This window comes from Antennarius striatus, chromosome 20 (genome assembly GCF_040054535.1).
Source record: "Antennarius striatus isolate MH-2024 chromosome 20, ASM4005453v1, whole genome shotgun sequence".
NCBI classification, from domain to species: domain Eukaryota; kingdom Metazoa; phylum Chordata; class Actinopteri; order Lophiiformes; family Antennariidae; genus Antennarius; species Antennarius striatus.
The window spans coordinates 8118503-8145851 of NC_090795.1; the positions used below are offsets into that span (position 1 = coordinate 8118503).

The 27349-nt window shown below is 41.1% G+C and overlaps 1 protein-coding gene across 1 annotated transcript in view; it reads right to left on the reverse strand.

Annotated features, from left to right (window-relative positions):
- The window catches only part of stau2 (staufen double-stranded RNA binding protein 2), an 82235-nt gene that overhangs the window by 38618 nt on the left and 16268 nt on the right, over positions 1-27349 (reverse strand). Inside the window, exons 6-11 of the mRNA XM_068304059.1 lie at positions 23326-23485; positions 18830-18937; positions 11813-12025; positions 11282-11419; positions 9600-9728; positions 7324-7381 (exon numbers count right to left, since the gene is read on the reverse strand). Coding sequence (XP_068160160.1) covers positions 7324-7381; positions 9600-9728; positions 11282-11419; positions 11813-12025; positions 18830-18937; positions 23326-23485 — 806 coding nt within the window. The remainder of the gene's footprint in view (positions 1-7323; positions 7382-9599; positions 9729-11281; positions 11420-11812; positions 12026-18829; positions 18938-23325; positions 23486-27349) is intronic.

Sequence of the window (27349 nt, forward strand, 5' to 3'; positions counted from 1 at the left end):
ACTGATCGAAAACAGATAGGGCCAGAGCCCAACGCTATAAATCACCACTGTGGAGCAAGACCCTCACATAGTTCACACATGCACACAGTGCACGGACACACATTCACAAACACACAAATATGCACAGCAGGAAATGAAATGTGGCAACTTGAGTGAAAAGCCCTGCTGCAATACCCATGGGAAAAGAAGGAAGAAAAATGACTCTTCTTTCTGCTTTTTCGTCTTTCTCTTAAGACTCCCCTCTCTGTCTAATCCACCCTGTCTGTTGTAGCACTGTACCCCACAGCTCACACAGGGCAAAGGACGAAACCACACACTGCAACACACACATGTACACAAACACAAAGAGTGTTTAAACGATGTGTGTGGTTTTACATGGAAAAGCAAGAATAGAAAGGTCAGGACACATTTACTCATTGTCTTCCTCTTGCCAATGACGGTTTAGCAGAGAATGGTTTTTATGCTAGCACGGTTACAACTATGATACAGCCATTTATACCACCAACAAAGTACAAAAACTTTAGCAAGTGTTTCTACATTTCAATGTTTTACTATGATTGGTGGAGGTAGCTTCTCATACAAAAGATTTGAATTATAATCGCAAGGGAATTACAAAAAAATAAAGGATGTCAGTGGATGCAGAAGTGTGAATTCCTGCATCTGTTCCCACACCAGTTGTTTCACCTTTAATTAAGAGGTGTATGGAACTGAGGAGTCAAACAAACATTGAAATTGAGACATTTACAAGTCAGTCAAGAGCATATGCTTTTGTGCTGCCACGTATTTTAATCAAGTTATTTACATATTTATTTTGGATGGGAGTTGTTGTTTTTTTCTATAGATCAGCCAGGACAAAATCTGGGACTCAGTAGTAGTGAAGCGAAGGGGAATAACTCTGCAACCACAAGAACTGGCATTAAACCCTCATTAAGTAAAAGACTTAACAAAGACATGAGTAAGTTATACAAGAATACATTTTTTAATGTAATTACCAAACAGACAATATTTACCTCTCTAACCACCAGAGATACAAATGTACACTTTCATTTCCTGCAGTATTATACTGCTCTTCTTTCTGATCTGCAAGTCACTCTAAATTATAATTGCATGTGAGAGAGTGAGCATATAATGCATATTTTAGTCTCTGTACCAGCTCATTATTTGGCTTACAAACATTTTTTAAGATCCTTTCATTAGCATTTACATTACTTGATGTCTAGATGTCTTGGCCATTTGATTTTAGTCTATGAATCCTCTAGAATGTTAGATCTTCTGGTCTTGATCTGACGGTAATTATAACCTTAAAGCAGAACAATTTGGCTACTGAATTGAACTGTGTTGATTTAAGAATCCATTTATTCTTGTATATTATTTCAGATTTTCATAGTTCCTGTTTTTATTGACTTTTATGTGGTTGTGGCTAGGGGGCTGTTGTTTTTGTGGTGTGAAGAATTCTCTCTTGCTGAAACAGGTTTTACAAATTAAGATTTAAACATTGATTGGACAGAAATGTTTCCATAAACAAAACAACAACAATAATTTTTGTTTGTCACTTCGATGATATTACAATAACGCTGTTGTCAGCGAAGTTATTTTTGCAATCTGCAAAAGAAAGTCATTATTGCTACTCCTATTCAATGAGTGGTGTAGTCAATCAAAAACAACAGACAAACCAAAAATATCTTCCATTCAGCAATCATAAACAAACAGCGAAGACTAAAACCAGCTGGATCTATTTGAGTCAGTTGTAAATGTTGTAATGCAATAAACATTATTTTGACTGTGCTGAGTGAGAGCTGTGTGGTTTGAGCAACTTTAAAGTGGTAATAAGTGGATTGTTCAGCCTCATGCTGAGTGTGAGATAAAGTGAGTGGGAATGACATAGGAACCAAGGAACTCTTCAAGTAACGATAGGAAGAGGCATTGTTCCCCTGGAGGCACTGCTCTGATGGCATTGAGCAATTCCTGGAGCTACAAGAGAAACTGCAAACCACTAAAATAGACTATTCAGATGATGTGTCCTGCAGAGCATTTGAATAAATCACACATAAGATATAAATTGTGACAGATGACCAGTTATAATTTTGATTTTGTAAATAAGTCTGAACCACTACTGGAAAAACATAAAGTTCAAGTGATTAGTTCTACCAGTCTGCTGTGTATATGAGAATACATTAGACAACTGGAGCATCACAATCATTCTTTACTCCAGACTAAGCTGAATAAAGAATATCAGAGCACTACAGCCTTGCCAAAAGCCCCAATTAGGATTGAGTGATGAAAACACAACCTAAGAAAACTGCCTGTTTGTTTTCCAATCTGCTGGCCTAGATCTCTGCTCCTTCTCAGACTGCTGCCATTTAACTTTGCTGGCATCCATAGTGACGTAGTTTGCAATGTCCACTGATTAGACTGGTACATCACAGCACAATTTCAGGAATCTGCGTGAACAATGTTTTATTTGTGGATTCTTCTAAATGGAAAATGCCAGACGTCTTTAATTTGATTTAATTTAATCTGTGGAATTCTTTTTTTTATCAATTTGACAAGAAAAATAACTTGACAAAAAATAGAGCTGACCGTGAACGTGCGTTATCAAATGTGTCTTACACCTATAACATTCCCATATCAATTCACATGTAAACACACATTTAGGTATATTTTTCTCTCTTTTATAACACACGCATGCACATACAGGTAGTCCTAAAGATACAAACATTCGACTTACGAACATTTATAGAACAACCGTGTGTCACCATATGAATAAAGATAATTTCTTCATTGCAAGATTAATAAAGTACGTTTCTTCTTCTTTTTTATTCTCATGCTACTTCCACTTTCTGCCACACACCCTGCTGAGCAGCACCGCTGTGGATGTACATCTCCAGCACTTTTCTTCCCCTCTTGTTCTTGCCTTGGCTCTGAGCATCTCAGAGCATCAGGCTTCTTACCCCCTCGGATACTTTACATTTTATCATGGCTGATAAAGCAAGGGTAGTGAAAATAGTGGTAGTGGATTAAAGGATTAAATGATATGGGGCAAAATCTTACTGTAAACTAAGCTGAATTCAAAACAATCGCTTGAATCACAAGTGACGCTTAATGGTAGATACTGGAATTATACTTGTGTATTTTAATATGAATTTCTATTAAAATCATAGTCGTGTTACTGTTCAATCCTTCTTTATTGTACAGTAACATGATATTGTGATAACCTGTGTTAATGCAGAGTGTTATTGTGATATTGCCCTGAGCTTTAGGTTACTAATGTGTTGGGTAGTGGGAAGTTCGTGAAACTCGGAAGAAGGAACGAGAGTTAGTGATTTAGTTATAAGCGGGAGTTTTGTCTCTGTTGGCAGTCTCTGTGTAAACAGATGGATAAAGCCTGTTAAAGCCTGTGTCTTCCAATTCCATCTCTATTGCAGTTACAGTTAATACCCAAGAGTATTACAATATTATGTGCTACTAACAGTTTTCGAGTGATTTCACGAGTCAAATATTTATGGCGGACAGATATAAATTTGAGTGAAATGATGTAAAGTAATTTATAATTAGTTTCTCTTTTTTAACCACTGTATAATTGAGAACATAGCTTTTTGTTTTTTTGTTTTTTTTAACCAACGTACAGTATAATCGAGAACCTCCCCCGACAGGTGACACCCTATCGTGGTGGGGGAGTTTGAGTGCCCGAATGATCCCAGGAGCTATTTTGTCAGGGGCTTCCTGCTAGGGTCTCCCTTGGCAAACAGGTCCTGGATGACTGGCTAGACTAAGAGCTGTAACAAAACCCCTATGGCAAGTAAAACATCCAGGACCGTGACTTCGCCAAGTATGGCGCAACCAGAGCTCTGAACCAGGCCCGGGGTTGGGGCTCGTATGTGAGAGCCTGGTGGCCGGGCCTCTGTCCCCGGGGCCCGGCCAGTCTCAGCCCGAAAGGATGACGTGGGCCCAACCTTTGGTGGACTTACTACCCACCGAGGAAACCGTAGGAGACGGGTGCAGTGTGGATTGGGTGGTAGTCACCAGCATGGCGCTCGACAACCCAATCCCCAGACATAGAGTCTAGCTCTACGGACATGGAATGTCACCTCACTGGGGGGAAAGGAGCCAGAGTTTCTGAGGGTGGTTGAGAGGTACCGACTAGATATAGTCGGGCTCACCTCCACCCACAGCTTGGGCTCTGAAATCCAAACCCTTGAGGGGGGCTGGACTCTCCACTTTTTTGGTGTTGTTCAAGGTGAGAAGCGGCGGGCTGGTGTGGGTTTGCTTATAGAAACACAGCTCAGCCATCATATGCTGGAGTTCACCCCAGTGAACGAGAGGGTCACCTCCCTGCGCCTTCGGGATGGGGACAGGTGTCTCACTGTTGTTTCAGCCTACGGGCCAAATGGCAGTGCAGAATACCTGACCTTCTGGGAGGGGTACTGAATAGTGCTATGACTGAGAAGTCCATTGTTCTTCTTGGGGACTTCAACGTTCAAGTGGGCAATGACAGTGAAACCTGGAAAGGGGTAATTAGACCCCCGGCCGTGTGTATTGGACACTCGGGTGAAGAGAGGGGCAGAGCTGTCAACTGTTCACCACCTGGTGGTGAACTGGATCTGCTGGCAGAGCAGGGGGCCGGACAGACTTACCAGGCCCAAATGCGTTTTGAGAGTCTGTTGGGAACGTCTGGCAGAACCCCCTGAGAAAAGCTCTCCCAGAGGTCTTCAACTCCCACCTCCTGGAGAGCTTCTCTCAGATACCGCAGGAGGCTGGGGACATTGAATCAGAGGGCACCATGTTCTCAACCTCCACTGTCAAAGCTGCTACTCGGAGCTGTGGTCGCCAGGTCGACGAGTGCAAGCAGGCCGGGTGTACTGCAGCTCGGATAGTCGCAGAGGCAAAAACTCGGGTCTGGTAGGAGTTGGGGAAGGCCATGGTTTATCTCAAAGAAATTTTGGCAAACCATTCGGCACCTCAGGAGGGGAAAGCGGTGCACAGCCAACACTGTTTACAGTAGAGCCGGAGAGCTGCTGATGTCGACTGAGGATATTGTCAGGCGGTGGAAAGAATACTTCCAGGATCTCCGCAATCCCGCTACCATGTCTTACACAGAGGAAACAGAGGCTGAGGTCTCAGAGGTGGACTTGTTCATCACCCAAGCTGAAGTCACCGAGGTGGTTGCCAAACTTCTTGGGGCAAAGCACCGGGGGTGGATGAGATTCGCCCTGAGTACCTTAAGTCTGTGGATGTGCGGATACTGTCATGGTTGACATATCTCTGTAACATCACATGGCAGTCGGGGACAGTACCTTTGGATTGGCAAACCGGGGTGGTTGTCCCCCTTTTCAAAAAGGGGGACCGGAAGGTGTTTTCCAACTATAAAGGGATCACACTCCTCAGCCTCCTGGGGAAAGTCTATTCCAGGGTACCGGAGAGGAGGATTAGACTTATAATCGAACCACGGATTCAGGAGGAACAATATGCTTTTCGACCCGGTCGCAGAACACTGGACCAGCTCTACACTTTCCGTAGAGTGTTCATGGGAGTTCGCCCGACCAGTCCATATGTGTTTTGTGGATCTGGAGAAGGCATTTGATCATGTCCTTCGTGGTATTTTGTGGGGAGTGCTTCGGGAGTATGGGGTTCGGGGCCCTTTGCTGAGGGCTGTCCAGTCTCTGTATGACTGAAGCCAGAGCTTGGTTCGCATTTCCAGCAGTAAGTCAGACCTCTTCCAGGTGCATGTTGGACAATGGCAGGGCTGTGCTCTATCACCGAAAGGGAGTCCGGTTTGGGGACCAAAGGATTTCATCTCTGCTTTTTGCAGACAATGTTGTCCTGTTTGCCTCATCAAACCTGGACCTTCAGCGATTTGCTGTGAAGGTTTGCAGCTGAGAGCAATGCGAGTGGGATGAGGATCAGCACCTCTAAATCCGAGGCCATGGTTCTCAACCGGAAAAGGGTGGTGTGCCTTCTTTAGATCGGTGGAGAGTCTTTGCCCCAAGTGAAGGAGTTTAAGTATCTTGGGGTCTTGTCCACGAGTGAGGGAAGGATGGAACGTGAGACTGACAGACGGATCAGTGCAGCTTCCACAGTGATGCAGTCGCTGTATAGGCTGTGAAGACGGTGTTGAGACTCAAGACGCAGCTCTCGATTTACAGGTCAATATACTTTCCTACTCTCACCTATGGTCATGAGCTCTGGGTCATGATCAAAAGGACAAGATCCCAGCTGAAAAGAGGACAAGCAGCTGAAATGAGTTTCTTCCGTAGAGTGGCTGGGCGTACCCTTGGAGATAGAGTGATGAGCTCAGTCACCTGGGAGGAGCTCAGAGTAGAGCCGCTCCTCAAGCGAAGCCATGTGAGGTGGCTATGGCATTTGTTCCGGATGCCTCTGGACACCTGGAGGTGTTCCAGGCATGGCCTACCGGGAAAAGACCTTGGGGAAAACCTAGGACGTGCTGGAGGGACTATGTCTCTCAGCTGGCCTGGGAACTCCTTGGGATCCTCCCGGAGGAGTTGTCTGGGGAGAAGGAAGTATGTACATCCCATATGAGACTGTTGCCCTCGCGACCTGGCCACGGATAAGTGGTTGAAGATGGATAGATGGATAATCGAGAACGACAACTTGAAACGTTAAAGCCGAGGTATACCTGTATTTTATTTTATTATATGTTGTTTTTATGTCCTGTTATTATTTCAGTCTCAGTGAATAGTACTTTTGCATTTAGAGTACGAATGGCAATTTTTTTTAAAATGACCTGAAATGACAAGTACACATTGAAATTCAATGATACAAATAACAATGCAAACAACCTCTCAAGATCAATTGTGTTCTTAGGTTGAGGAATGCGAGGACTATGTGTGTGTGTTTGTGTGTGTGTGTGTGTGTGTGTGTGTGTGTGTGTGTGTGTGTGTGTGTGTGCGTGTCTGTTGCTGGCTCAGCGTTTTGTCCAAGTGTGCACAGGAATATGGGTGTGTGTGTGTGTGTGTGTGTGTGTATGTGTGTTTGTGTGTGTGCACATCTGCAATCCAGTCTGCTTGTGTGTTAATCCTGAGTGAAAGGCTATGTTTTTTTTGTTTTTTTTGCACAGGAAGGCAGTGGGGGGACTCCCCAGAGGGCCTCAGTGTGCGGCCCTGTAAGCCTGTGTGAATGAGCCTGAATTCACAGGCTCCCCACGAGGACACACGGTCGATTAAGCTGACAGTCTGAGGCCCATTGACCAGTCACAGAGATTAAACGCCGGGCCATCTCAGCAGCTAAATCCACCTGCAGGATGGAGGGAGCAATAGAGAGCCAAAGAAGAGGAGAAGAAGGAAATGGAGATGTGCTGATACTCACTGTTACTTGTCGCTTCGGTAAATGATGCCTTTTGTCCGTTCCAGCCTTTGCTTTCCATCTGTAGTGATGTGGAGAGAAGGAAAGAAGGGGGAGATAAGAGAGATGTAGAGTCTTGAACAGACAGCTTCTTCACGCATGTCAGACGAGTTCCTTCCTACTGTTTGGGCCACAAAGAGACAAACGCTCACAGGAGGGGACGCTTAAGGAGCCTACTGTCTGTCTAGGCCAGCTTCTTAAATTGGGGGGTGGGGGAAGTGGGTGTCAGTGTTTGATAACTAAAGTAGACTCTAATTCAGTGTTTTACCTCTCCAGTTGTATGTGTGTCTGTCTCTAAAACTAGCATGCCTAGCTATAAACATGCATGTGGCATGGCTGTAAACAAATGCAGCTTTTTTTTGTAGTTTTGTTTTTACACATATCAACCACAATCCCACGGTGAAACAGTCAAGCATCCAAGCTCCCAACAGAAGGGCAGGCAAAGAAGGAAGAGAGATATAAAGAAAACAACCTGTCCTACAATAGAGGCGCTAAGAAAACACAGTTTAATCACTACAAAATGCTTGGGGTTGTCTGAGGTCCTAATGAGAAGTAGGCGTACCAACTAATTCTTATAGTTGACAGGCCAGTGAACAACCATGTATCATTAACTTCTATTCCATTGACAGACTCTGACTCAACGGTAACCAGCCCATCTCTTGCCAGGAACTACCGGTAGCTTGAACAGTGAGGCCACTTATATCTTGCTAAGAAGACTGTCATTAGTCTGAAACGTTGGTTATTACAGCATATCAGTTTATTGGACTAACAAATACAGCATGCAATGATGTAGAAATAAATATGCACCATTTTCTTGTCAACATGTATCTGGAACATTTCCAGCACAGACTGGGTTCAACACTTTGGAAGACTAACATCAAGAAGCTTTGGAATAAATTGTCAGTGCTAGTATAATAAGGGAAGGCAGAATTTTGACTGTTGAGTATGAGGATGAAAACTAAGAGAAATAGTACGTTTTTTGGAGAAATGCCAACTACACTGTCATTCTGCAGTGAACAGAGAACAGTGTATTATCATGTAGCTATAGGGCATTGCTGTATGAATAAAATATATACTGCTGCACATATCGAAATAATGAGCTGCCTTGGGAACAATGTACATCCTACAAAAAGCCTGGTTATATAACATCTCTATCTAAATCTGCCCTGAGATTAAAACCTATGAAGTGAATAAAGATGATGGAAATCAATGGCTGGTACAAAACATGCTTAGTTCTGAGATGCTAAATAGATTACATAACAGGAATTGGACTGTAATTTGTGAAAATCATTTTCTATAGTGGTGTAAAGATGAGACAGCATACACACAAAATAGGAGCAATACAACAAGTTAAACCTTCAGCAAACAGCTGTAAATTTGTTTTTCTTGTCCATTTACCTGCCAATATATCTATTTAATTAATCAGTTTACCAGAAACTGGGCTTATGTCCTCAAACTGTTTGTTGTTGGAATTATTAATGCATACTCTAATTAAAACCAAAAAAGAAGAGACAACAAGTTCAGATTCAAATTTGGAAGTAAATGCTTTGTTTTTAATAATGCCAAAAGAAATGTCAATGATAAATCAATTAGCTGAATTTTATCCCCCCAAACGTATCATAGACAGAACAAATTACACCAGACACGGCTGTTAGTGGCCTAGAAAATTCGAATTATTTAATCTTGTTTGGATGTCAGGACATTCTGCCTCCTCTACAGAAGTTATGTTGGGTTTTTTCCAAATGAAATTATGTGGAAAGCTTGCCCATGGCATGAAGAAGGGGTAATAAGATACTGACCTCAGCATGTATTTGCATTCAAATGTGATATATTGGTATGGATAGCTTTTTCCATCTATGGCATCATAATTGTCATATTTTGTTTCGTTGTCATGTCTTATCCTGTCCATATATTTATTGCATTATATTTTCATTTGCATTTGTGTATTTTATTTTCAGGTCAAGGTGTAAGTCTAGGATATTTTTAGACAACTTTTGCAGAAGAATGTGTGGGCCGAATAAGCTTCTAGCAGAATAATGCAAATGTCTGGATTACTGATTGAACAACACAAAGAAGTACTAGTTATTAAGGGTGCTGGGAAATTTACGCTACTCCTTTGCGTAGAGTACCCTGTTGAGGAGGTTGGCCTTTGGGGATTTCCACTGGAACATTCCATTGTCCAGAGAGCTTTGAGTAGTCTAGAATACGCTGAAGCAAGAGATGTTCAGCAGAGTTTGTACCTCTGTGGGGCTCTGAGGAACTGTGGAGGCCTTGTATCCCAAATGCAGGAGCATCGCCTCAGCTGCATTCCGCTTGGCCACCTTCTTGTTGGGTCCAGTTCCTGTGGCAACCTCGCTATTCACCTTAACCTGCATTATGCACAAATGACAAGTGAGCATCATGGCTCTACAGAAACATCTTGTAATCAGTGAAGTAACAAGTAAAAAATATGTTAAAGTCCAGATTAAAGTAATTTTTCTAATGACTATCCACTTGATGTCATACTTTTGTTCACTTTCAGCAAACACACTTAGGGCTGAGTCAAGCATGCAATTTACATGGCAAAAAAAGCGCCACAGAGTGAGGAGTTTGTTTTTCAGTGACCCCAAAACATTAAATCTGTCAACACAGAATGTAAGCAGATATTTCCAAGAGAATATAAGACATTATTATGTTATACAAACAGAGAATTAGACTCCACAAATAACATTCTTAGAGCCAAAGTCTGTGAACAGCGAGTGCTAAGCGCAGTTACTCAAAGGGCTCTGACACACTCACTAAGTGCTTGTCTGAATACATCAGGAAGGTGACATGTAAAATGAGAAAGAAAGCTTCAATAAATTACCAAACAAAAACACACTCTACCATACCTTTTCTGTGTGTAATTTTGAGTATGTAAGTCATATGATCAATTTAAAAAAAGAGATAGCAAAACTCTTATCTTGTTGCTTACCAAAGGAAACAATGGGGAAGTTTTAGAAGAGTGAGTGAACTGCACAAAAGGAATTCACACACACTCATAGGACCTAATGTGTGTATGTATCAAAACGGCATGGAGAAAAGGAATGAAGCTGCATGTTGCTAATAGATGGCCAATTCTTCTTGTGAAAAAAAATTATTGTATGGAAAGAATGACAAGGTAACAGTTTCACTGGGAGGAACAGAAACAGAAAGAAAGATGAGCAGGGAAAATATGACAAAAGGAACCACGGTTAACACATAAGTATTACATAAGAAGTGCACACAGAACATAAGTTAAAATTGACTATGCAAGTTGTGTTATTTGTCTCAAGTACAGAAAAGACGATGACCAAACTTTACAATGCCACCTGAAATTAAAATGCCAATTAGTTAAATGTCGATCTTCCCATGTTTTGTCATCTCCGTAGTTCTCTAGTCTGCAATGTAATAATATGGAGGTAAATATGGAGGTCTTATTATTCTGCTGATTAGAAATATTGGGTCGTTTTATCTGTGTCTAAATATATTCCACCACCATGAGAGGCTCCTGCTCTATTAAATAACATTGAAATAATCAGCTAATAATGACTCAGCCAATATTGTTGTTGGAACAATTCTGCATTATCAAAGACAGTGTGCTTGCTTTATTTAGTCACAACTGCAGTTAAGAACACATTACAACAATAGCAGCAAAATACTGCTTGCTGCATTGTGGAAAAACAGGGCTGCTAGAATGTTATATATTAATCACTTTATACTTGGTGATGAGGAATCACTAAGTGATCTCTGTAAACTGTAGCTCCTCCCCAGAACCCAATAAATCCCGCTCAGAAAAAGTAATCCAGATTTAAACTGTAACTATGGGGATTAAGAAAACACAAACAATTCAATTCAAGCAAAAAAAACAAAACAAAACATCTGTGTCATTGGACATAGATTGTCAAACCAAACCATAATTTACCTGCATGATGAACTCCCGGCGTCGAGGCATCCCCCTTTCAGAGAGCAGTACATACTCTGGCTCCTTCTCTTTCTTGGCCTGCTGGATCTGGGCCAGACGACTGATTGGGTTCATTCCCTGTCCATAGTCTGGTCCCGTCTGTTGATGACAATATTTATCATATTATCATCAACAGATACAAAGTTTCAGTGCAGTAGGTGTCAAGGTTTGTCATTAAAAATAAGTTCTGCATATGGTAAATTAAAAAAAAATTTTTGGGGGGGGGGGTATTCACTGCAGAGATTAAAAATATGAAGGGCAAAGAAAAGAATTTTTTTTAAAAATTCATGTGTTTTATCTCAGTAGAACTAATGCTAATGGATTGAAATTCTGCATCATTTTTCTCCCATTGCGCCCTGAGTTGAATTTGAGATGTCTTGAAAGTGTCAGGGAATTCATAATATTACTATTGTCAGTATTTGAATATATAGTCTCAAATTACAGTATGTCTCTACAAACAGAGCCCAGGCACTCCTAGCCAAGATGCAGTACCTTGAGGATGGTTTTGGTACGTTTCTTGTAGTGTGTTTTGGGTTTCTCTACAGCAGGAATGAAGGGCAGCTTCTTCAGCTCCTGCAGGATTGACAAAGCAGCACGCTTCTTGGACAGCTTCTTACTGTTGCCCTCACCCTCAGCAGTGAAATCCCCTACAGTGACACGGGTAAGGAAGCTTTTCATGTGTGGTGGACCACTCTCCTTCAGCACCTATAGGGTAAGATACAGGACATAAATGTAAAGGAACAATTGAGTACATGAGGGACCTAAGTAGATCAAACAGGGTGTGTCCCATTTAACTTGCAAATTTCTGCAGATAGGGAAAAGTGACTGCAAGTGTTTTTAGTAATGCATAATGTATGTGAGAGTGCAGTGCACCAGGTGTTTCAAAACATCTGTTCTTGATTGTTACTGCGCTACCCACTCGTGTGTTATGCATGAACCAAAAAACACGCATATGAAGAAGAACATGTTCCTAGATGACAGTCTCTAGTGTTGAGGGCTCAGTTTCCTTCCTCTCTGGTCACCTGGGAGACCTAAAACAAACACCGGCTAGTGTTAGGTCATGCTTCTGCAATCACATCTACTTCCTGTGAAGTGCAGCACAGTTTGAGTATGTGTAGCAGGTGGGGCTTTCCCCAACCTTATTAAAGAAAACAGACTGAAGGAAGAATTAGCTTTCCCACACTTACTGGTCTGCTAATGCCAAAGCTTTTAATTCTCATTCAAAGGATTTCTTTTATTATTGCTCATTTAAGTGTAGCTTCTGTCCACAAATCTTCTTCCTCTCCATTCGACTTGTCCTGTTAGAGGGTTGCCACAGCGCGTCAGCTATGTCATCTTATCTTTTGCATCCTCCTCTCTAACACCAACTGCTCTCATGTCTTCCCTCATGACATCCACCCACCTTCTCTTTGGTCTTCCTCTTGCCCTCTTTCCTTTTAGCTCCATCCTCAACACCCTTTTACCAATATACTCATCATCTTTTCTCTGGACATGTCCAAACCATCAGTTTGCTCTTTAAACTTGTCTAAAAAATTCTCACTTTGAATGTTCCTCTGATAAACTCATTCTGAGCATACCCAACAAGACCACTCCTAGAGAGAACCTCAACATCTTCATTTCCACCAACTCCAGCTTGGCTTCCTGTCTTCTTTTCAGCAGTATTGTCTCCAATCTGTATATCATGGCTGGCCTCAAAACTGTCTTATAAAATTTGTCCTTCATTCAAGCAAAAACTCTTCTGTCACATAAGATCACTTGACACCCTTTCCAGTCAGCTTGGATCCATTTCTTCACCTCCTTACCCCACTTACCATTGCTCTGTCCTGTGGACCCCAAATATTTAAAGTCCTATTTGCTGGCCACAAATGTTTCCGTGGAATACTGTCCACCATCACCACCCATTCCCATTGTCCTTTATTTTTAAAAGGTATATTTTGGTGTAAGGGCGGCATGGTGGCGAAGTGGGTAGCACTGTCTGCATATGGTAATTTTTTTTTTTTTTTGTTGAGATATTCACTGCAGAGATTAAAAATATGAAGGGCAAAGAAGGTTCACAGTAAGAAGGTTCCTGGTTTGAGTCCTTTCTGTGCAGAGTTTTCATGGATTTTCTCTGGATTCTCGAGCTTCCTCCAACCTCCAAAAACATGCAACTCAGGTGAGAGAGTGAGAGGTTGGTTGTTTTTCATGTGGCCCCACAATGCACTTCTATCTCCCCTCTAGCCCATAGTCAGCTGGAATAGGCTCCAGCTGAACTGTTACCTGCTAAGGAGAAAAAGCGACTGAAGACGAGACAGCCGTAATTGTCTCATCTTCAAGAAAATGGATGGGTAATATCGTTTTTTAGGCTTAAAAAATGATACTATGCTTAGGTTTGCTCATCATTGCACATCCATCCTTGTTCCTGCCTGTCAGAATTTCTAAACAATAACTTCAAGTGTATGTAAGGATATGTGTTGTCAGGAAGCCTTTGAGCACTGACTGTCTGAAATAACAGCCAAACTTACTTCCACCCAGGGATTTGTTCTGGTCTTCCTCACCACCAGATAAAATTAATGGAACATGGCAGTTTCATGTACAATACACTACAACATGCAATGGGACTACATGTATCCTCTTTCTGAACATTTTCCACTGTGTCAATGGAGCCGATGATGAAACGTAACCACACAGGTAACCCAAGATTATATCACTTGTAGAACATAAATGCTATTAATAGAATGTAGAGATAAAGGGGGTGTCTCCATAATATGTGATGGGACAGGACAGGAGGGTTCAACAGCCTTCAGCTGCATAGCTGCACCTAATCAGTCATTAAAGCCTTCTGTGTCAATTACTGGCTCTTCAAAACATATGTAACTATTCAGCTCGTGTGGTTGAGCAAGATGGTAAGCAGACCAAGAAATAAATGTAGTTGCATCCTGGTGGGTGTTCACAAAATCCCAAGGTTGAGACAAAGAACTTGTTACATGTCATTATTTTATTAATCAGGCAATGAGCATGCCCTCCAGCAATTTCCTCATTCAAGTCAAGAACAATTTTGAAATTGGAGATTTTACGCCTAGGCTTTTGTATGTATTAAGGCACATAAAGAATTATTAAGAGCCCTTTAAAGCTGTTGAAAGAAATTTAGATACCTTAAGACAGGACAGCATTTGCCATTTCCCTAATTGAAGGTAAACAAGTAGTGATTCCACTATGTAGTACTGGCTTTACTTCACTCAACTTTGCCTCGGTAACATGCACTTTACTAAAGGTGGTTCCATTAGATGGCATCTCTGCCTCATGTAACACTGCAGTAAACCTGCTGTGATATTATTCTCGACACAATACAAACCTGTCATTGTCATTGAATCACTGCACCTTGTCAATACAAGCGCAACAACATTTTAAATTACATAGAGTAGGTTAGCTGTTAAAAAGTGGCAATCATGATGTTTGTGATTTTTGTATTACAGCCTAAAAACTCTCATATAGCAGAGTGGAAATGGCATTACTTTTAATAACCAAATAAACAAATGACACCATCATACTCAGAAGTATATTTTAATTAAATTTGCTTTTCCGTTTAGATTTTTTTTTTCTTTGCAGTATTAAACATGATTGCTAGAGAGTCAATGCTCTTTGTTTTCTGGTTTGCTTTGTTTAGTATTCATAGCAAACAATAGAAACTTGGATGGCATAATTGAATAAATGACTGACTATATGTTATGTGCAGGGCTGATAGGACTCATATGTCCTGGTTAAAATGAAACATGGTCATGGTATAAGTACATACCACACTCGAAAAAAGAGTGGAGAAAAAATAGGTATCTGTACACCTGCAGACATGCTACATGAGTTTCCTGGCAGGCAATGCAAAAACTCCACAAGAATGGTAATTCAGTACTTCCACTCATTTGTGCCCACATTAATACACACACACATACATAAAAACAAAGACATCCATCTACCACCAAACAAGGCAAGGATCAAGTTGTGTACAGGAAACACTTGGTAATTCAATGTTGGGTTTGTTCTATCAATCCTGGTCTCCTCTAGTCTCTTCATCTCTTTTTCTGTAAAATAGGAAGGCTTCTCTTCGGCTTCTAATGGCAACGTTAATAACCTGAGAAGTCTTAGGATCCCTGCATGTAAGACCTAAGGTACTCTGGAGGAGGAGACTATTGGTAGCAGGGTAGGACAACGGTGGAGAGTGGTTGAGGAAAGAAAGGCTCTTTTGTAATGAGCAATGGATGGACAAGCCCCAAGGGGAACTGTTTCTTGTAAGATGGGTGGTTCTTGGCCCAGACCGTCTTCTCTTCTGTCCCGCTTGGAAGAGGAGCCTCTGATCCAACACACAAGCTGTGATTTATAGATTGGCTCCGCTTTGATGCTGACATCTGTTTGATATTGCCTGACGGGGGGATTAAATAAGCCAACTGGCTTTCAGGGTGGCGGCGACCCTCATCGTTGCAGAGGGATAAGAAAGCAGACACTTGCAATAAGTGACTCATGCATAATTTCATGCCCCAGTGAAGGCACAGATGACATGCTTTGAAAACATGGCTGCTGTGAAGGCCATTCACATCAGAAACGACTGCTACAGTTTTGAATTGGCTACATGGATATTTCTGTAACATGTGTGTAAACTAAGAGTGTGATTGTTACTGGGGATGCGGGAGGGAGCCATTCCTTTTTAGTGAATTAAAGAAAACAGGAAAAGGATATGACATGGCAGGGTAAGAGGAGAGGCAAAACCTTCTCTCAGTCATAATACAATGGATTAAACAGGCAGGAAGAGATCCATGGTGATATGTGTATTTCACACTTTGTCTGAAGCCACAGCAGTGGCAGTTATAGAGCATTTTGCTGAAAAGAAGTGATGGAGGATGAAAATTAATTTGATAAAGAGCCATCAGTAATATGAGGTGAGAGAAAGGTATGTTATGCCAGGAGAGACCAACTGCCTCAATGCAGATCGAGTGTGACGGTATAGCGCGGCAGTAGCTCAGTCCACCAGGTCTTGTGCTGGAGACCACAGGGTGGCAGTTCACGAACTGCCCGTAGACCAAAAAATTTAGAGTGATAGTTGGTAGTTAGAGAGGTGAAAGTTCACCTCCTGAGAACTGCTGAGATGCCTTTGCGCTGTCCCCAAAACAAGTTGCTAATTCCGCGCACCAGAGAGGAGCTGCCCACCACCCTCCAACCGGCCTCTCCTTTGCATGCCTACAGGCCCCTTGTGTGTGTGTGTGTGTGTGTGTGTGTGTGTGTGTGTGTGTGTGTGTGTGTGTGTGTGTGTGTGTGTGTGTGCGCGCGCGCTCTATGACCCATACATCTACGTGTGAATATTACAAAAGAAAAAGAGTGGAAAAATAATTTCCCTAAAATTTCCCTACAGGGATGATTACTGTCTGATTCGTCTCTCTGTACTTTAATTTTGACCCCACCCCCCAAAAAACTAAATAAACCAAACTGAACAAACCAATCGCAATTTGTGCAATCAGGAAAGCATTAGCTGTTAATAGTTAGTGAAATTAAGACAAAGTGCAGAGATGTTAATGAGTCACTGTTCAACAGATGGCAGTCATGAATAGTTACAGAATGACAGTGAGCAGAAGAGAGAAAGATGTAGAGGAATGTGACTTTGGACTGCTTCTAACAACCGCCACCATCAGCTTTCAATTTGAACAGATTGAAAATGAAAGCCAGAAAATTCCTGACAGTGACAAAGACATGACACATAATGAAACACATCTTTCACAATTAAGCCAGCTAGAATCATTAATAGCAATTTCAAGATGGATATCCATGCCATTCTGAAATGTACAAACACATTCTTAAAACAAAGAAAAGAAAGATTGAACGACTTTTCATAGATCTTTCAAATGTTGTGTAAACTTGTTAAGTCAACAGATTCAGAAAAGACAGTCTCCCTCCCTTCCTTCCTTTCTTGCATCCTTTTCTCCATTTCCTCTCATCCCCGAGCCTTCAACATGCATACGCCCTCTGTGTGATTTTTGGAGGCATGGTAGGAGAGGTGCAAGGCAGGCATTCTGTGGAAGACGGGAGGAGCAACGCAGAGTAAACTGAGCCTCCCTTGTTTTTGGCACCCTGCAGAGCGCAGTAGAAGAAAGGCCGATCAGGGAGTGAATATTGGATGAGTCAGCTGAGATATGGTGAATGCCAAAGTAAATGGACCCAGTAGGTCATGTAAGGACACACACGATACATCTTTTTAGTTTTCGAAAAGTTTAGGGACAGTGGCTCTATTTGTAAAAAAAAAAAAAAAGGAGGTAAGATTCTCAACAGGAAAGAAAGTAAACCAGCTATCATTCAAATCACTGTTCAAATAAAGGTATCACTGATTCAAATGTAGCCGCAATAGGACACAAGCCAGTGTCTTAGGTCCTGTCCACACAATGCCGGAACTTTTTGAAAACGCAACTTTTTTGTTGCGTTTACGCCTTCCGTCCACACGACAACGCAGATATCCGGAACAAAAACGCAACTTTTTGAAAACGCTGGCCGTGGTGGATTTTTCTAAAAACGCTGGGTCTGCGTTGTCATGTGAACGGTGTATCCACCACTTTTTAAAAACGCTAACGTCTTGCCTGCGACGAAAATCTCAGTGACATCATATTTATGGGCCCATGTGTTGAGACAACAAAATTGTCTCAAAATTTCCATCTAGTAACACTTTCCATGCATTAAAACATAATTCAATGGGTGATAGCGAGCAGTCAGACTTTATAATTAATTTTTTTATTAATTGTCTTATTATTACTAGCCTGCATTGTCTGCAGTACTTAAATACTACAGAATGTGCAGTCTAGTAAAGAAAATGTTAGCTTTCATAAATGTAATTCCTCAAAGCATTCTTACAATGGTCATAGTCTGTAGGCCAGCCAGTCTAAAGTTTAACAACCATCCCACAGTCATTCAAATAAACTGCAGTCAAACTGTTCTAAATAAAATCTCCTCTTGATCCAGAGGTCTTCTGTTATGTGCAGATATTTAAAGGTCTTTCTCTCTAAAATGCCTGAGACAGCAGAAATGAAGTAATTTTAATTTAATAATAGGTTAAGGATTTCCAGTCAGGATTCATAACACATGTTACTATAGAGTCATCACTGGAATCCATAACAATATCAATAAACACTTTGAACTTAATGCTAGAATTTCAACATCCCTTAAAAGGATTATGAGCACAGAATCTTTTGACGTTGTTTCCAGTAAAAAAAAACTAATTGATGGGAAAATTTAGGAAAACTGGGCAAGTTTTCCAAAACTCCAAAACTGTGGCGTTGCATTTTCATTTTTTTTATTACGTAATGGTAAGTGTTATTTCAGTTTTTGAGTCTTTTAGTTGTTGACATTTCACTGATGACGTTTCATGAACACACGAATCATAGATACAAATTCATGTGGCCTTTTCAATACATGATCACTTAGTGAAAGAACATCACTTCTATTTTAGTGCAGAACAAATTATGATGGGTGCCACATAGGTGTCAAAAATTATTTCATCACCTCAAAGTTGACAGACAAATTCCTCTTCAGGGCAATTTCGTAGACCAGGCTGATCTCTGATTTGCTGGCATCAGTGCCTTCCTCAGTCTCCCCTTTTTCCTCTGGATTCTGTAATAGAAAGGAAAAACAAACAAAATGGTGGCAAAGTCAATGCTCATGCTTGGATTATGTAAGGCAAAGTTAAGAATGGTCTACTATTCTCTAACTCAAGCTATATCGATATAAAGAGTAGTATCTTAATACAGTGCACCCTCGTTCCTCGCAGTTAATGCGTTCCAGGAACCACACACGATTAACATTTAAATCGTGTGTGGTTCATAAGGGTTATTAATGTTTACTGTAAACAATAAGATAAATAGTTCTTCGCTCTGTCGCTCATTCGCGCATCAACGATTGCCACTCCACCTCATCGCGGATTTCTAGTAGGCAGTCATTGTGGATTTCTAGTAGGCAGTCACGTGATATCCTCACGCATTCTATTGGCTGACGGCCTCCGGAAGTGCGCTACGTTCCCTCAGTCTCTGCCTTTCGTGAGACACAAAATTGCTTTAAACAGTCGATAAGAGTGTGGGAAAAGGTAATGCTGATAGAAGGTGGTTTAGTATCAGTAAGGGGAGGGTTCATAAACGTTTAAATTAGCGTAAATAATAAGATAAATAGATTGCGATCTCGATCGCGGATTTACTCAATCTAATGTGGTTCCTGAAACGCATTAACCACAAAGAACGAGGTCACACTGTATATACTGTTTGGGAATTTAGTGACCTCCCAATCTGGAGTGGCAACTAATATGGGTATTGTAAAAGCATTTAAATGTTGGTTCATATTATGTCTGAAGAAACAACTATATTCAAGACGCTTTAACATTTGAAAATTCTTGGATAAAATAGCATTTAGGTGCAAGATATTCAGAGTACAAACGCTCCTCTACCTACGTTCATTCATTTTATGTTTTTTCGATTTTTTGTAAAAAAAAATTTTGTGAGTGAATTTTTGAGTTTAGCGCGCTCTCTGTAGTACGAGACGTTCAAACGATCTTACGTTTGACACTGTGTCCATTGTTTACATGGTGCAAACGTCAGACTGAATGTGCCTTGCCTCTTCCCAGTTAATCGCGTGATACCCTTGTGTTAAGGAGTCTTATTCCAAAGCTTGTGTTCTGGTCATGATCCTTATCTGATATGGGGATGTGAACTCCATATTCCAATAAAATGACTGGTCTTCTGTCTGCGAAGGAAAGTCTTTAAAACGGATGTTTCATTAAATTTGAGAATCATTGTGTATCAACTTCATGATTTAAGATAGTGAAACTATAGTTTGTGAACAGTAAGAATAGACTCCACCTGTCTGAGGAAACAAGAATGCATACACTGCCTGGCCAAAAAAAGTCACCATTTGGGTTTCAATAGGGCAATTTGCAGTGTTATGATCAGGGGTTGCTTCGGTTGGTCAAGTCCAGGCTCAGCAATATTATTCAGCAAAAAAATTAAGTCAGCTGAGTATCTGAATGTACTGAATGACCAGGCAATCCCATAGATGGATTTTTTTCTCCCGGATGGCACAATCATATTCCAGGACAACAATGCCAAAATTTATCAGACTCTAATTGTGAAAGAGTGGTCCAGGGAGTGTGAGGAATCATTTTGACACATCAATTGGCCCCCAGAGTCCTGAGCTTAAAGTCTATGGGATGTGCTGGAGAAGACTTTGCAGAGTAGTTTGACTCCTATCATCAATACAATAGCTCGGCCAAAAATTAATGCAATTCTGGACAGAAATAAATGCTGTGATGTTGTACGAGGTTGTCGAAACAATGCCGCGGCAAATGCGTACTGCAATCAAAGCCACAGGCAGTCCCACAAAATATTAGAGTGTGTGACTTCTTTTTGGGCCAGGCAGTGTATTTAACTATTTATCTTATTATTTACAGTAATTTAAACTTTTATGAACCCTCCCCATACTGATATTAAATCACCTTCTATCTGTATTATTTTTTCCGACACGCTCATCGACTGTTTAACGCACTTTTGTGTCTCACGGAAGTGCGCTGCGTTTCAAGACTCACGGAACGTAGCGCACTTCCGGATACCGTCAGCCAATAAAATGCGCATACAGTATCACATAACTACCTATTAAAAATCCACAATGAGGTGAAGTCGCACGTTTTGATACACAAATGCACGAGGGATTACAGTAACAAGTGGAGGTCAGACTAAATGTTGGTGAGAAAGCATGTGTGGATTTTGCTGGGTTAACACCATAGAGATCATATTGTCAAATATACAACTAAAGGCTTTTTGGTGCCAATTGTCTATAGGAAAGATAAGCGCTGTCTTGATCTTCATCTTCTCATGTCCATCTCTTTGTTTGATTAAGTCTAGTCTTTCCCTTTGGGCTTCTCCCTTCTCCTGCCTCATTGTGGGACCTGATACGATCCATGATTCATACTGTGCCATCGCTTGGATTTCACATGAAACACATTCACCTGGTACTGTGCACACCTATCACACATTTACAAGAGTGCGAGCACAAGCTTTGCTTTGTTCTGAGTGTGCTCAAATTTACATTATCTGCCTCGTGTATAATAAATGGACATGCGAGAAGTGAGACAGTACAAATGACCTCATCCATTCTTTAGTGATCTTGATCCATTTAAGTTGTAGTTTATATTCATGGTTATATTTTCTGATGCCTACTGATTCCTGATGGTGAAGCATATGATTAATACGGTGGATACACATTCAAGGCTGAATTAACAAGCCAATGTGCATGCGTCTGCATATGTCTGTGGGAGTGTGTTAACGAGGAGAACAGGCCAAGGCCAAGGCCAAGGCCAATCAGTCAACCTTGTAATGACAAAGACAAATCGAGAGCTAAATGCGACTTCGGTGCAACTTCTTCTTTTAGATCTACAAGACAGAAAATCCTGGGAAGAGTGTAAGAAATATAAGAACTCTTGTACTGCTCAAACAAGCCTATTTTCTTGAGGGCACCACTGTAAATGAACACTGATTATGTGCCAAAAAAAGGCTTCACATTCACATCACTGCTCTTAGGCAGTAGGTTTCATAATGGCAGAAAAGAATTCTAAATTAAAGGTTGGTAAGAAGATGCCTCCAGTGGAAAGAACACTGTAAGAACTTTATTAAATACAGTCATTATTTACTTGAATTGTTCTCATTTTAATGTCATTAGTTTCACCAGCATTCAGACAGAACTTGAGACAAATCTCCCTGCTGATTGCATGTTTAACATTATGAATATTTTTTTGCTCAACAAGGATAAAGACAACACAATTAGGGCATCAATGATTTTTCCCAGTGGTCTAGAAGTAAAGTCAGACCATGTTAGGAAGGAACACTTTAAGCCTGAGGCCATCCACAGAATAATACATGTAAGAGCAAACACTAATGTGGACACGGAATGACAGATGAACTGCGAACTCAATCTGCCTCGATTTGTAAAGCAAGACTCAGAAGCAGCAGCAAACAAAGAGCACATTTACGGAGGCCGATGCCATACGACAGTGAGTCGGGCAAGTGAGAGTAGCCAAAACGTTTTGAATAACCATTAGTGATGCCAGGTGGTGAGGATATGGGGTAATTTGATTTCCGGTGGGAGATGATAACAAAAGTTAGCGGCTATGTCTGGGAGGAAAAAATGGAAAGGAACTGTGATACTACGGGGTGGGCAGAAAGAAAAAGAAAATGCAATCCTGCCAGGTGCAAACTATACCATGGGGACTGTGGAACTTCAATTATGCATTAGAGTAATTAGAGCTGAAGTGGATCTGGATTCAATCTGATGAAAAGCTGGTTATGCATTCATCTATAAAAGTGTCTATAAAATCTGCGCAACAGTCCAAAACTCACCAGGGAGAGCAACAACAGATCAGCATTGCCAGTCCTTTGGCTTTTCATTTCGGGAAGAGATTTTAAGCAGGAGGGGATTGTGTGGAGAGACAATCATTTTATGTGAAAACAGTCACAAGGTGACACAAATGGTAAAGGCTAGTAATTATTGGATTGGAAAGAGGAACGACCTTCTATAAATAAATAACAGGACATCCGGTTGGAAACCAGTGTTTGATGGGTGGGGCCATAGACGCTTTAAAAGTTTCAATAGTATCAGCTTCTTACAGCTGCCTATATGGGTACCTACATGTTGTTCTTTACCACATCCATGTATCGTCTTTGGTTCCTACTTTTGTCCCGTCATGCAGCTCATCCTCTTCCCAACAGACCTTGCACCTGTCCCCTAGACAAGCCGATATTGCATTCATATATTTACTCACCTTATACTGTATACAGTTTATAATAGAAAAGGCTTAAAGAGGGACTTGCACATCCGAACAAGTTGCATCACAATGATTCTACAGTAGTCAAGCTCAGACAAACCAAACATTGGATGGAGGATGGCTTCTTTGTGAGGCCATCATATAAGAGTAAAGTAAAGTAAATAGCTTTTCTATGTAGGATAACCGTAACCGCATTTACCTGGGGTGGCCGTTCAGGAATGGGTTCATTGCGCAGGGCTTGCAGGGCCTTCATAGCAGCGCTGTGTCTGGCTGCTTGGCGGGTTCGGCCATCTCCAATAAACTCATGGCTCCCCACTGAGAGCTGCACATAGAAGATCTTGGGAACAGGATAATGGTACCTGAAATTTACAAAACAACAGATGGAAGGGGAATATTTATTACTATTAAAACCTTGATTGGTTATTGTTACTTATTTACAAATATAAAATATCTATGAAAGGAAGGGAAGAGAGAAGTTTAGACATTATGAGCCAACTTTTTCAATTCACACTCTTTACACCGTTCCCAAATTAAAAGGCCCACCACTTCCTCAGGGTCAATTACTACACAATAGCCTGTTGGCTAACTACTTGACTGATGTCTTGCTATTGAATCTCAGCTTAGGGATAGCACACAAAGCATAGGGACATATATATCCTCTCCCCTTTCTTCTGGCTCCGAACATAGATTTTCCTCCCTTTCTTTCGGTCCTGACAGAGCGGGACTGAACTGTCACTGAGCAGATTTAGAGGTCTGCGTGTCCGCGTGTGTAATACCCCCTCCTGGGTAAGGGGGAGAAGGGCTGAGAATGTCTGCTGGATCGAGGACAAGCAAGAGAAATAGTGGGAAAGCTAACAAGAGAAGAGTGTAATATGAACTTTTTAATATCCGTCTCTCTGTTCTTTCTTCCCTGGAAGTCTAAATGTATATTCACAAGGACAAAGTATATCAAACATATGTTATTTTTAAATTTTCTTTAATGTTGTGAACTGAACTCTCTTTTTTTCTTCTCTTACATGTGAATGACTCAGTGGACTCTAATGAAAATAGTGGAGAAGTTGTTTATGTAGTATGGAAGAAAAGGAGTGGACAAACAAGTAGTCCAAAAAATTTTTCTGCTCATTTTAAACACTGTAGATAAAGTTTTTGGACTGTTTTTGTAAGATGCACATAAGCTAAATGACAAATTACCATGACATTTCGATGGCTGAGGCATGCAAGAATTTGAGTCTTTTGCACAAGGTCTGACGAAAGACAAATTCACCTTTTCTCCAAAAAAAAACAAACAAACTATCCAACTGATGATGCTACCCATGTCATTTCAATTCTAGGGGTCAGTTTTCATGGTCAAAGTGTCATGTTATGAGGGTCAAACCATCATGGTAATGCTTTTAGGTGAAATTATATAGTGGGGAAACTAAGCTGCATCGGCAGACATAATGTAGTGGAGTGTATTTCATTACATCCTGAAGACAATCGAAGAATAATTTAAATAGGAACACCTTTGCATTTTTTCTGTGAATCCATCTTTTTTTTTTGTCATTATATCAAGCATCCTACTCGGGCCTGCAGTGGCTATTACATTTGATCCTTCAAAAAAAAAAAAAAATCTGGTAAAAACAGAGTACCAGTACTTGGGGGAAAAAAAGGCACAAATATGTGTGACAGAAAAACTGCTGTGTGCTGGAAAACCTTGCAGCTCCTTCCTCAACCACACACGCAAATCATTAAAAACAAAAACGTCACAAATTGTAGCTCTAAAAAGTGCTTTTGGATATATTGCAAAACTAAAAACAATTCCTTGTATAAGTGAGAACCATAATAAAAGTAGTGGTTACTGTATTTGTTAATGTATTTGTGAACAAGACTTTTTAACACACATACTAAAGGTCCCACTTTAAATCACGGCAAGAGCAAAAGCTGGAAAGTGAATAAGCCTTGACATTAAGTCTATGGAGCTAATATAATTATCAGACAATGGTCGGAGCAGGCAAAGCTACATTGTGACTGGCTATTTGCATTTGCTGACTGGGACTGCGATATGTCAATTACTGGCTTGTTTATACTGGCTAGATTGTATATGGTTGCAGCCATATCATGTTCCCAGTTACATTGGTGCACAATTATGGATACACCTCTCACCCAAATTATAATTAAGTGGAATTAGTCATCAACGACATAGAGTTCTCAAGAAACAGACATGCAAACATTTCAGGCATACTTTTTTCTCACAACTAATGTACCAGAAATATTGACTTTTCACAACACCTGTCTTTCCTCTAAACATCTCTTCCCCTCTTTCTTCTATCCTTGAATCTCTCCTCAATGTCCAGCTCAGCAGACCTAGCAGTGAGTCAGCATTTTACTCCCAGAATTCCAGCAGGTCTTCCTCCAGCCCACAGTCTTCCTCTCATTCAGTCTTTCAGCTACTCCTGGCCACAGGAGCCTTGACTGGGTGGGGGCCCGCCTGGTCTTCGCACGTCAAGTGTGGCCCCAGGGTCTCAGAGGACATGCCAAGTGTAACATGGGCCCTGGCCAACAGCACTGAACTGAGATGGGAGCAGCTGGGACTGGAGAACCGAGTACAGGTGCAGGGAGGAAAAAAGCAAGGGATAAGAAAGAAAGTATCAAGACTGTTGGGAGAGCAAGTGAGAGAGCGAGGAAAATTAAGAAAGAGAGGAGAGAGAGAGAGAGGGACATGGAGCGAGGCCTGTGGGAGATCCTACTCCACAACGTGGGAAAGTAGTGGCTTACACACAAAAAAGTTGTCCGAGAACACAGGCGAGCACACACATCAAAATCACGCAGACAAAAGGAGCAGGGAAAAATCATGTCAGTGTTCTGTGGCCAGTAGAAAAATGTGCACATGCTGGCTGCATCTGCTTGTGTTGCGTTATCGGCTATTATTGTGTTATTATTACTATAGAGAGGGAATTGGGCTGGGACACCTGTAGGGAGGGTGTGGAGACTGCTGGAAGGGAAAGATAAAACTTTTTTTTGTGTGATGATGCAAGTATTTGTATGTGCATCTGCTGTGAGAGTAAGATAAGAAAAAACAGATACAGCAATGCAATCAAATGATAACTTATCCATGTTAAGAATAATACATGGGATTTTAAGGTCAGAATCCCTGCAGCTTTCTTTGATATGGGCTGTGTCAGTCACTATTTCATCTTAATCATTCAAAGACCTATTCAAAGGTCAGTCAACATAGAGTCCCACTGGGATATGGGAGATATGATATTGTAATTATAACTATAAATGACAGGATGACATTTCAACAGGAAGCTTCTCCCATGGCATTTTCTACTCTACTCTATAAATGCCTATGTAGCAAAAAAACCCACATTCTTTCCTTCACTGCATGAATAAAACTTCTTCCAAAAAAGAACAGGAGACTACTACCTTGACATTTGTATTATTTTCCAGCATGCTAACATCCATGTCAGCAGATACATTCACAGATTTTGGTGGTGCAGATGGTCATGGATAGAAATTGGTAATGTTGTCAATTGCTTTGGGTGGCAAACTTGTGCCAAACTTGTCTCATAACTACAAATATTTTTCCCGTAGGAATGTGCTAAATTTATGAGTATAAACGTATATAATGACAATGGCCACAAAATCATCTTTACAGTGCGCCCTCACGCATTCGCGCATCAAAGCCCGCAACTTCACCTTATCGCGGTGTTTTGGTAGGCAGTCACGTGATACCGTACGCGCAATCTATTGGCTGACGGCATCCGGAAGTGCGCTTTGTTCGGTGAGTCTCGAACTTACGTGAGACACAAAAGTACTTTAACAGTCGATAAGAGTGTTAGAGAAGTTATCGTGGAATTCATTAATCTCGTGTGGTACCTGGAATGCATTAACCACAAAGTACGAGGGTGCACTGTACTTGCAAAACAGCTCTGACCTGTTCACTAGACCTCCTAAGGTGCGCAGTTGCAACCAGCACCAAGTCCTTTAAGGTGTGAGGTGGGATCTAAATGAATTAGACTTGTTAGTCAGGTACATCCCACAGATACTCAATTGGTTTGAGATCTGGGGGATTTGGAGGGCAAGTCAACGCCTCTAACTTCATGTGTTCCTCAAATCAGTCCTGAGCCATTTCTGGCAGGACACATTATCCTGATGAAAGAGACCATTGCCATCAGGGAATACTGTTTCTATGAAAAGATGTACATGATCTATAACAATGACTCCGTAAACCAATGTGCCCA